This window comes from Giraffa tippelskirchi, chromosome 4, assembly GCF_054371585.1.
Source record: "Giraffa tippelskirchi isolate mGirTip1 chromosome 4, T2T-mGirTip1v1.2.pri, whole genome shotgun sequence".
NCBI lineage: Eukaryota > Metazoa > Chordata > Mammalia > Artiodactyla > Giraffidae > Giraffa > Giraffa tippelskirchi.
In genome coordinates, this window is record NC_137278.1 from 107,552,602 (window position 1) to 107,565,310 (window position 12,709).

At 35.5% G+C, this 12,709-nt stretch overlaps 1 protein-coding gene across 8 annotated transcripts in view; it reads left to right on the top strand.

Annotated features, from left to right (window-relative positions):
• Positions 1-2,333: 2,333 nt before the first annotated feature.
• The window catches only part of GLIPR1L2 (GLIPR1 like 2), a 46,407-nt gene continuing 36,031 nt past the window's right edge, over positions 2,334-12,709 (top strand). For 5 of the 8 annotated variants that reach the window (XR_014083690.1, XM_081596457.1, XM_081596450.1 and 2 more), the window contains exon 1: positions 2,334-5,551. Coding sequence is in view for 4 of the 8 variants with exons in the window: in XM_081596457.1 (XP_081452583.1) it covers positions 5,318-5,551 (234 nt within the window). In the remaining 4 variants the exon portion in view is untranslated. The remainder of the gene's footprint in view (positions 5,552-12,709) is intronic. The other 3 variants (XM_081596454.1, XM_081596453.1, XM_081596455.1) reach the window with 1 other exon arrangement.

The following is a 12,709-nucleotide window of genomic DNA, read 5'->3' on the forward strand; positions in this document are numbered from 1 at the left end:
CAACAAAACCACACTAGCTATCATAAGAATAGCTATCACACCACTATCATAAGAATAATTCCAGAAATATGTATTAAGAATGCATACTATGTCTTGTAAAACACTGTTAAAAATATAATTTAGTCCTTGTCCATATAACAAGTGAAAATGAAAATGAGATAGTATTTATTAACAGTATTAATTTAATAATAGTAATAACTAAGTAATGTTTACAATGTACCAGGCACTTAGCAATTCACATGTAATAGCTTATATAATCCTCTCAGTAATTCTGTGAGGTAGATGCTATTCATTTTCATTTCTTGAACTGCTAGTAGATTTAAACATTCTCACAACAATGTTCACATTGACAAGTATGTATTTTGACAGTTATTGAGACCGTCATGGGGAATGCTGTCCTTCAGTGGCAGGGTTCCTAGGAGTTGTAGCACACTGCAACCATGCCAAATAAACTACAAGAGTTAATGTCAATTTAGAAGTCAAAATTTTATATCAATATTCCCAGGTTCATACTCAATTTTATGACTTTGACCTTTAGATAGAGGCAAATTATATTTCCTGAGACTCAATTCATGCTAGAATCTGGTTGCATACAGATCACCTTATCAAATATGTGACAGGAATAGATGGCAGTACGAATATTTACACTACACAGTTTTGGCTCTTTTGTGTTTTTGGTGGTCAATTGCCTGTTCATCTCCTTCATTCATTTTGCTAATGGTGTTGTTCATTTTCTTAGAAATTTTAATTGATTCTTCCAAAATGTTAGTCTCTCAGTCATGCCCAACTCTTTGCAACCCCATGGAATGCAGCCCACCATGCTCCTCTGTCCATGGGTTTTCCCAGGCAAGAATATTGGAGTGGGTTGCCATTTCCTTCTCCAGGGGATCTTCCTGACCCAGTATTCGAACCTGGGTTCCCTGAGCTACAGGCAGATTCTTTACCGGCTGAGCTATCAGGGAAACCCAAATGATAACGTGTCTTAATGGCATATCAGTGATTTTAATCCCTTGATATTTATGTAGCAAGTATCTTTTTCAGTTGTCCTTTATTTACATTTTAATAAAGTCTATCTTTCCACTTTTGAATATTGGATTTTATTTGTAGCATCATTTCAGTTTTCTCTTGTAATGCTTCTCATGCACCATTAGCATCATTTGAATTTCTGAATTCTAGGAAAGATCCATCAAATGAGGACTGAGAGAAAAGTGAAAAAATTAAGAAAAAGAGTCAAAGGTAAAAACCATATATCTTCCCAATAACATTCATACAGAGAACAAAATCAGACTCATTAGTATCTTTAACCTTATTTCATGATCATTCTCCTTACGTATACATTAAAATAATATGTTTTTGAACTTGCTAGCTTTTATCAAAATCAGAAATGATACAGAATTAGAGTATTATTTCCTCAAAATTTCAAAAACAGTGTAAAGAAACTGAAAATTTAAGGAAGTCCAAAATCAACTGAGATAAACAAGGTGCTTAAAACCTATTTACTAAAATTGCCCTAACATTTTAAGTAAAGCAGTATCTCTGTTAGACACAACAGAAAAGTAAATGAGCATTCTAAAAGTACATCAGCAGCAGAACTCTAATGAGAGGACATAGTGAAATTGAATTTCCACAATGCTTTTAAAAAACAGATGATTCTGTCTCTATCCTCCAATGATTCTTATGCCTTCAAGAAACTTAATGTGTAAATCACTTTAAAAATTAAGAAAGTGAAAACTTCTTTGAGGGTTAATGAATAACCAAAAATGTCAATGTTTAAAAAGTCACAAGCCTTAAAACTTATGAGAAAGCTAACATATCTTTTGGTACTGATGTATAATCTATAATTTAATACATGATATGTTAAATAGTGACTAAATAATCCTCAAGTGTTATGTGCATATTTAAAGTTTCTTTTTAATTTTAAAATGTAACACATTTAAAATACTTTTTGTATGAAGTACATACATGATGCCAGCCAATTCATTGACAGATCTGAAAAGCTGAATATTTGCAAAACATCTTCAGCAAACCTGACCTCTTTCTACACAAACCAGTCTAGATGTCTTCATATGCCCTTTTTCTGTAGTCCCATGTTAGTCACCTGAGTTTGAAAACTGGCTGCAACACTTACTGGCTGGATGACTTTAGACAAATTACTTGACTTCTCTTTCTCTCAGCTTTTCCATCTGTAAAATGGAGGTAAGAATAGTATCTGTTTCTTAGCAATGAGGTATCACCTCACACCAGTTGGAATGGCCATCATTACTAAGTCTATAACTAATAAATGGTGGAGAGGGTGTGGAGAAAACGGAACCCTCTTATACTGCTGTTGGGAATGTGTATTGTGCAGCTACAATGGAAAACAGTATGTAGGTTCCTCAAAAAACTAAAAATTGTTGCAATATGATCAACAATCCCACTCTTGGGCATATATCCAGACAAAACTTTAATTTGAAGACACAAGCACCCCTATGTTCACAGCGGCACTATCTATAAGAGCCAAGATATGCAAACAATCGAACTGTCCATCAACAGATGAATGGAGAAAGAAGATGTGGTGTGTATATATTTGTATGTATGTATATGCAATATATATAGGAGTGGAATATTACTCAACCATTAAAAGAAAGAAATAATGCCATTTACAGCACATGAATGGACCTAGAGATTACCAAACTATAAGTGAAGTACTTCAGAGAGACAAATATCAGATGATATCACTTATATGTGGAATCTAAAATACTACAGAAACAAACATATCTACAAAACAAAAACAAACTCCCTGATACGATAACAGATTCGTGGTTGCCAAGGGTGAGGGAGGTATAGGAGCAAAGGACTGGGAGTCTGGGATAAGCAGAGGCAAGCATATACAGGGTGGATAAACAAGTTCCTACTGCATAGCACAGGGAACTATATTCAATATCCTGTGATAAACCATAATGGAATAGAATATGAAAAAGAATATTTATGACTGAATCACTTTGTGGTATAGCAGAACTTAAACACACTACAGATCAACTATATGTCAATAAAATTTTTAAACATAATAATATGTGTTTCTTAAGGTTTTTATGATTTAAATGAGTTGATACTTTCTGAGCATTTAAAATTGCACCTGATAATTCTGGGAACAACACTGTAAACATATTTGCCATGAATTTTACACTAAAATTGGTTAAAATGCTAAATTTTATGTTATGTACTTTTTATACCAATAGAAAACAAATGAAACAGCTGCTGAAATAATTTCTAAAATAAATTTTAAAATAGAGTTCATTACTCCGTATTACAGTTATTTGATGATTTGTCTGTATCACCTTTAACTAAGTTTGAGCAAACTCTGGGAAACAGTGAAGGACAGGGAAGCTTGGTGTGCTGCAGTCCATGGGATTGCAAAGAGTCAGACACAACTTGGCAACTGAACAAGAACCTTTAACTAAGAACTTCATGTGGATAGACTACGAATCTCATTTGTTGAGAATTTATAGCTCTAACACCTAGCGTAGGTCTGACACATAGACATCCTAAAGAAATACTTATTAAATCAACGAGTAAGATGTCCAGCAATGGAATGAGCTACCTAAGAGATAGTGACTTCCCTATCGATGATGTGTCAAAAGTATGTCTAATACATTGGGACTAAAGTCTAAAACTTCTTCCTAATCTAAGACTGCATTATTCTATTAATCTTGTGCTTTAATATAGCATTTTTCGTAGTCTAACAACAGTACCAATATAATAAAGGAATTCCATCTTTCAACACTTGCCACCTTCACCCCCACAATACGCTCCGGTCACACTAAAACACTTTTAGCCTTTTTAATCTCCTGGGATATTATATGTTTTTCCCTTTGTTTAGAAGGCACTCTTTTATCTTGTGTGCTTCACTTTCTTGATGTCCCATTCCCCACACAGGCTTACCTAGTCCTCAAAAAGGGGGTTAGCTGCCCCATACATAATGCCATAGCACTTTGGCTTTGTGTTTATTCCATGGCATAAAAGGCCCCAATTTGCTAGTTCTCTAGACTGTAAGCTACTTGGAAGCAGGATTTGTGTCTTGTTCATTGGCCTTTCTCATCCACCTAACCCACTACCTGGTAATATGTATTTAATGAAAACAGGCATGAATGAAACCATCCTGTGAGGCCTACTGCTTTCAGTTGTGTACACTTTCTTTTTTGGCTGTGTTGGGTCTTGGTTGTTGTGCTTGGACTTTCTCTTGTTGCAGAGCACAGGTGTTAAGTGCCTGGTGGCATGTGGGATTTTACTTCCCTGGCCAGGGATTGAACCTGTGCCCCCTGCATTGGAAGGTGGATTCTTAACCGCTGGACCATCAGGGAAGTCCTACCACAGATAATTTTTTAAAGCACATGCATTTTTAGATATTTTTTGTCAAGCAGTTGCAATGCTTTTTTGTGGCAAAATTCTGTCCCTATGTCAATGATTTTGAATATCTTCTTAACACTGTCCAGGACAATATATGATATGTAAATACGTACCCCCACATAATTTTTTTTATGCCTACAGGTTACATTCTTCAAAGCAAGTTTTCTTCAGCAAAATATTTGAAGCTAAAAAAAATTGCTGGGACACTAGCCATTTTTGTCTAGTAGCAGCCAAAAAAAAAACCAAACAAGTGTTAGCTACTGTAATCATGACAATTTATCAGAGATGATGCTGATATTTCATACTGTCTATACATGCTGGTGAAAGAAACAAATGAAAATATTTTAACTTTATGAGAATTCGATGATCCCTAATCTAGCCCCTACCTGCTGAGCTTTCTGCTCTTCTCATTTATCCTGCAGTTTCCCACACAGGATCATTAAAACATTGTGAAAATCTCAATGAGGAAGTTGGTCTATAAGAGGATATTCTTTTGTCCAGGATGAAAATAAAAGGAGCGTCTTGCACTAAAACCCCAACAGAACTAGCAAGGATTTCTTTTTTTCGACTGAATTTTCATCAGTACCACAGAAGAATTAGAAAATTCCTCAGACAGGTTACTTACTCAGCAGCTGACATTTACTCTGCGGTCGACTCATTAATAAAGGACGACACAACATCTGCTGTCAAAAGCCGACTCTGGATATTTGACAACATTACTTTAAACACCTGCACTCACTAACTCATCCCTCTGTTTCGGCTGGTTCTGCAGATGGTTCTCACAACTTTTCCCTGTTTCACCTCTTGCTGATCCTTTTCCCTCGGCTCCCATAGAGGCGGGGCCCAGCTTGCCTGCACCGCCCCTCGCCGGTGATTGGTAGGTCGCCGGCGAGCCTGCGCGTGCACACTGGCCGTCCGCGGCAGGTGGGCTATGGAGGCCCTGTGGCCCTTCTCCATGGAGTGGTACGCCCAATGGTTTCCTTCGAGGCAGACAGGCATTTGGAAAGTGTGGCTCTGTGAGTTATGGCTGCTACTGCTGGGTTCCAGTTTGAACGCGCATCTTTTGCCTGATGAGGAGGACGTAACGTTTATCAATGAGTACGTGAACCTCCACAATGAGCTCCGGGGAAACGTCTTGCCCCGAGGGGCTAACTTGCGCTTCATGGTGAGGCCCTAAGGCGGTTGCCTAACCTCCGACAACCCCTGTCAGGACGCGCCCCCTCAGCCGCAGAGTTTGGGCCACTGCTCTGATGAAGGTTGTGGGAAACCGCACTTAAGGATTTGGATTTAAAAATACACGTAAAGTTTACACATTCAAGAAATGAGAACCACGATCACTCTAACGCATAGTTGTCACCAATGGTTTGCACAGGGCTGGGGCTAGGGTGAGAGGAGCTCCTTGCCTGGAGTGCAAGATTTAAGGGAGCTTTCCATTCGAGAAAGTGATAGTTTAATGCAGTATTATTTTTCAATTTAAAAATCAATGCGAAAATACTCTTGATGAAAATCGTATCAATTTAAACAAAGCCAGTATCTTTAAGCTTGAACTGGGGAGAGGCACGTGTGCCACGCTCAGGATAGTGCAAGTGAGAGGACAGATTCAGTGTTTGCTTAAAATTTTGAAGGTTTATCATGGATGTTTTCACACTAATTTTGCCTTTTTAAAATATTTTTTATCATGGCTATTGAGTTTTTTTGATATCCAGCCTAAATTTTGCTTTTTAGAGGGTGTTTCATTCACCTCTTCCTAGACCAGACCTGATTTCATTGTCTTACGTTATTGTTCTTGCTTCTCTGTCGCATTTTCCCCCTATTTCTTTGTAATATCTCATTAGCTTTTCCTTTGGTGCTGTGGCGTCTTCATGATTGTCATTAAAAAGGAATGCACAATTAATTGAATAACTATAGGGCAATTAGGAGCTTCCAATTTACATTGTAAATATTGCAAGGACTGTCTTCCTAGATGTAAGTCTTTTCTTCCTTCTGGATTGATTGTTTAGGAAAAATTCCAGGAATGTGAAAAAGAATGATTTTTTTCTATGTATAGGATACATAGCAAGTACTCTATTGAAGTACTGTGCCAAAGTAAACCAACATTAGAAGTGTAGAATTATTCTGTTTTTACCACATCTGACTGACTGGGCATTTTCAATCCCTTGATAAACTAATAAATTATAAAAAGGGAACTTTCCTTTAATGTTAATTTTAAAGCCTTATTTTGGTTGGACATATTTTGTTCTTTCTTGTTCATTTTCTATACCTTTTGCATTAAGTTTCTTCTTCTCTTTATATATTTTCTTATAGAAATATGCTAGCTTTGTATTTGCTGAAGGTAAAGTTTTTATCTTTTGAATTTAGTTAGAATTTGAGAATATTTGAGAGTGATAGATATGTATTTTTCACCCTTTCACACTTTGTGATTAATTTTCTTTCTTTCAAGTTTGAAGATTGGCCTTCCTCCTGATAATGAGTAAACACAAAATATTTTAATACAACTTTTAATAGGTTTTGTATTCTTAATCTCTAAAAATTTTATTTCAAACATAAAGCATAGAGAATAGTTTGTGTCCCTGCAGTATATATCTTAATATGTGAACATTTTTGAAGGAAGAGTGTTTTGGGTACAGTTTAAAGCCCCAGTCTAAATTTTATCCTTCTGTACTTTCTAAAAGTTGATGCATATTTTTCGCATGGATTTACTAACATGTAAATAATAACCAGTAAATAGTATAGTCTATCATAATAGTATGTTCTACTTAGAACTTTTTCTTGACAAATTTGGAAATCATACATTTTATTTTCATTGGTTATGCTCAACATTTTAGTGTATATACTTTATAAAGACCAAAGTTAAGCAACATCTATAACCTCCTTCCCAATATTAAAAAGATACTACAACACACAAATTCTGACTGTCTCCTACCCATGTCCATGCTGTTGTAACCTAGTAGTTTTGGTCTACCTTGTTTTTAATCTCAAAAAATTTATTGGTTTTTTTAAATTATAAAATGTACATAATACAAAATGCATGGTTTTAACCATTTTTAAATGTACGTTTCTATATACATTTACAGTGTTGTGCAATCACTACTACTATTCATCTCCAAAACATTTTCATCCTCCCCAACTGAAACTGCACCAATTAAACACTAACTCCCCATTCCCTTCTTGCTGGCAACTACCATTGAGCTTTTCTGTCTTGAAACATTGACTACTCTAGGTATGTCACATAAGAATCTGAAGTGTTTCTCTTTGAGATTGTCTTGTTTCACTTAGCATGTCTTCAGGGTTCATGCTGTAGCATGTGTCAGAATTTCCATCCTTTTAAAGGCTGAATAATGCTTCACTTTATGGATATATGATATTTGGTTTACCCATTCATCTGTGGATGGACACTTGAATTTCTTCCACCTTTTGGCTATTGTGGATAATGCTACTGTGGACATAGGTATGTGAATAAATATCTCTTCAATATCCTGCTTTCACTTCTATTGGTTATATACCCAGAAATGGAATTGCCAAAACAGGTAGAAATTCTGTTTAATTCTTGAAGAACTGACATTCTCCTTCTCATAGTGGCTACACATTTCCCATTCCTACTAGCAATACACAGGGTTTCAATTCCTCCAAATCTTTGCCAACACTTGTTTTCTGGGTTTTTTTAGTTCATAAGGGGTATGAAGTCATGTCATTATGGTTTTGATCTGCATTTCCCTAATAATGTTAGGTTGAACATCTTTATTCTTTACATATGTAGAGTTCTTTATATAATATATACATATATATACATAGAGAGAGAGGGGATTCTTGATATATTCTAGATAAAATATCTTAGAAGATACATGATTTTCAACTGTTTTCTCCCTTTCCATAGGTTGTCTTTTCATTCTGTTAATAGTATCTTTTGATACACAAAAGTTTTTAATTGTAATGAAGACTAATTCATCTATTTTTTATCATGTTACCTGTACTTTTGGTGACATATCTAAGAAATCATTGCCAAATCCAATGTCATGAAACTTTTCCCCTTTGTTTCTTCTAAGAATTTTATACCTTTAACAAACAGGTACATAAAAAGATCCTCAACATGACTAATCATCTAGGAAATGCAAATTAAAACTACAATAAAATATCACTTCATATCTGTTAGAATGTCTGTCATCAAAAAAGATAACAGGTAGACAAACAACACAATTACTGAAATGAAAAATACTCTAGAAAGAATCAATAGCAGATATCTGAAGCAGGAGAACAAATCAAATAAAGTAAAAGAAAAAGAAAAGAACTGAGGATAATCTCAGAGACCTCTGGGACAATATCAAAGTCACCAACATTCCAATTATAGGAGTCTCAAGAGAAGAAGAGAAAAAGAAAAGTTATGAGAAAATTTTTGAAGAGATTATAATTGAAAATTTCCCCAACATGGAAAAGGAAATAATCAAGCCCAAGAGGCACAGGGTCCCATACAAGATAAACCCAAGGAGAAACATGCCAAGACACATACTAATCAAACTAACAAAGACTAAACACAAAGAAAGAATAGTAAAAGCAGCAAGGGAGAAGCAACAAGTAACATACAAGGGAAACCCCACATGCTTAACAGCTGATCGTTCAGCAGAAACTCTGCAGGCCAGAAAGGAATGGCAGGATATATTTAAAGTACTGAAAGGGAAAAATCTACAACCAAGATTTCTGTACCCAGCAAGGATCTCATTCAAAATTGATGGAGAAATCAAAAGCTTTTCAGACAAGCAAAAGTGAAGAGAATTCAGTACCACCAAACCAGCTGTACAACAAATGTTAAAGGGACTTATATAGTCAAGAAACACAAGAGAAGAAAAAAGATCTACAAAATCAACCCCAAACAATTAAGAAAATGGCAATAGGATCATATATATCAATAATTACTTTAAATGTAAACAGATTAAATGCTCCAACCAAAAGACACAGACTGGCTGAATGGATACAAAAACAAGACCCCATATATATGCTGTCTACAAGAAACACACCTCAGACCTCAAGACAACTATAGAGTGAAAGTGAGAGGATGGAAAAATATATTCCATGCAAATGGGAAGCAAAAGAAAGCTGTAGTAGCAATCCTCATATCATACAAAATAGACCTTAAAATAAAGAAGTTTACAAGAAATAAGGAAGGATACTACATAATGATCAAGGGATCAACCCAAGAGGAAGACATAACAATTGTAAATATCTAGGCACCCAATATAGGAGCACCTCAATACGTAAGACAAACACTAACAGGCATAAAAGGAGAAATTGATAGTAACACAATAATAGTAAGAGACTTTAACAGTCCACTCACACCAATGGACAGATCATCAAAACAGAAAATTAATAGGGAAACACAAGTCTTAAATGAGACATTAAATGAGATGGATCTCATTGATATCTTCAGGACATTCCATCCCATAGCACAAGAATACACCTTCTTCTAAAGTGCACATGGAACATTCTCCAGGGTAGACAACATCATGGGTCACAAATCAAACCTCAGTACATTTAAGAAAATTGAAATTGTATCAAGCATCTTCTCTGACCACAACGCTATGAGACTAGATATCCATTCCAAGAAAAAAACTGTAAGAAACAGAAACACATGGAGATTAAACAACACATTTCTAAATAACCAACAGGTTACTGAAGAAATCAAAAGGAAAATCAAAGAATTTCTAGAAACAAATGACAATGAAAACATGACAACTAAAAACCTATGGGATGCAGCAAAAGCACTTCAAAGAGGGAAGTTTATAGCAATACAACGCTACCTCAAGAAACGAGGAAAACATTGACCAGAAAACCTAACTTTAGACTTAAAACAACTGGAAAAAGTAGAACAACAGCAACAACAACAACAACAAAATTAGTAGAAGGAAAGCTATCATAAAGATCTGAGTAGAAATAAATGAAAAAAGAAATGAAAGAAACAATATTAAAGATTAATAAAACTAAAAGCTGGTTCTTTGAGAAGGTATACAAAATTGACAAGACTTTACCCAGAGGCATCAAGAAAAAAAGAAGAATCAAATCAACAAAATTAGAAATGAAAAAGGAGAGGTTACAACAGACAATGCAGAAATACAAAGAATTATAAGAGATTATTATGAATGACTATATGGCAATAAAATGGATAACCTGGAAGAAATGCAGCACAGATTCTTAGAAAAGTTCAATCTTCCGAGACTGAACCAGTAAGAAATAGAAATTATGAACAACCTAATTACAGGCATTGAAATTGAAGCTGTGATCAAAAATCTCCTAAAAAACATAAGCCCAGGACCAGATGGCTTCACTGGAGAATTCTATCAAACATTTAGAGAAGAGCTAATGCCTAGCCTTCTAAAACTCTCAAAAAATTGCGGAGGAAGGAACACTTCCAGACTCACTTTACGAGGCCACCATCACCCTGATACCAAAACCAGACAAAGACAACACAAAAAAGGAAAACTACAGGCCAATATCACTGATGAACATAGATGCAAAAATCCTCAACAAAATTTTAGCAAACAGAATTCAGCCACGCATCAAAAAGCTCATACACCATGATCAAGTTGGGTTTATTCCAGGAATGCAAGGATTCTTCAATATATGCAAATCAATCAATATGATACATCATATTAACAAACTGAAAGATAAAAACCACATGATCATCTCAATAGATGCAAAAAAAGCCTTTGACAAAATTTAGCACACATTTATGATTAAAACTCTTCAAAAACTGGCCATAGAATGAACCTACCTCTACAAGTAAGGGGCATATATGATAAGCCTACAGCAAACATTATCCTCAATGTTGAAAAACTGAAAGCATTCCCCCTAAGATCAGGAACAAGACAAGGGTGTCCACTTTCACCACTGTTATTCAACATAGTTGTGGAAGTCTTAGCTACATCAATCAGAGAAGAAAAAGAAATAAAAGGAATCCAGATCAGAAAAGAAGTAAAGCTGTCACTGTTTGCAGATGACATGATACTGCATATAGAAAACCCTAAAGATAGTATCAGAAAATTACTAGAGCTAATGAGTGAATTTAGCAAAGTTGCAGGATACAAAATCAATACACAAAAATCACTTGCATTTCTATATAATAATAATGAAAAATCAGAAACAGAAATTAAGGAATCAATCCCATTCACCATTACAACAAAAAGAATTAAATATCTAGAAATAAACTTATCTAAGGAGACAAAAGAACTGTACACAGAAAATTATGACACTAATGAAAGAAATCAAAGAAAACATAAACAGATGGAGAGATATCCCATGTTCCTGGGTAGGAAGAATCAATATTGTGAAAATGACTATACTACCAAACACAATCTACAGATTTAATGAGATCCCTATCAAATTGCCAATGGCATTTTTCACAGAAATAGGACAAAAAATTTCACAATTCATATGGAAACAGAAAAGACCCCGAATAGACAATGCAGTCTTGTGAAAGAAGAATGGAGATGGAGGAATCAACCTTCCTGACTTCAGATTATACTACAAAGATACAGTCATCAAGACACTATGGTACTGGCACAAATACAGAAATATAGTCCAATAGAACAAGATAGAAAGCCCAGAAATAAACCCATGCACCTATGGGTACCTTATTTTTTGACAAAGGAGGCAAGAACTTACAATGGGGCAAAGACAGCCTCTTCAATAAATGATGCTTGGAAAACTGGACAGCTACATGTGAAAGAATGAAATTAGAACACTTCCTAACAGCATACACAAGGAAAAATTTTAAATGGATTAAACAGCTAAATGTAAGACCAGAAACTATAAAGTTTTTAGAGGAAAACATAGGCAGAACACTTGATGCCATAAATCAAAGCAAGATCCTCTATGACCCACCTCCTAGAGTAACGGAAATAAAAACAAAAGTCAACAAGTGGGACCTGGTTAAACTTCAAAGCTTTTGTACAGCAAAGAAAACCATAACCAAGTTGAAAAGACAACCCTCAGAATGGGAGAAAATCATAGCAAATGAAACAGCTTCCCTGGTGGCTCAGGCGGTAAAAGCATCTGCCTACAATGCGGGAGACCAGGTTCCATCCCTGAATGGGGAAGATCCCTGGAGAAGGAAATGGCAACCCACTCCAGTACTCTTGCCTGGAAAATCCCATGGACGGAGGAGCCAGATAGGTTACAGTCCGTGGGGTCGTGAAGAGTCGGACACGACTGAGCGACTTCACTTCACTTCAATAGCAAATGAAACAACTGACAAAGCATTAATTTCCAAAATATACCAGCAGCCTCATACAACTCAATGCCAGAAAAATAAACAACCCAATCAAAAAGTGGGGAA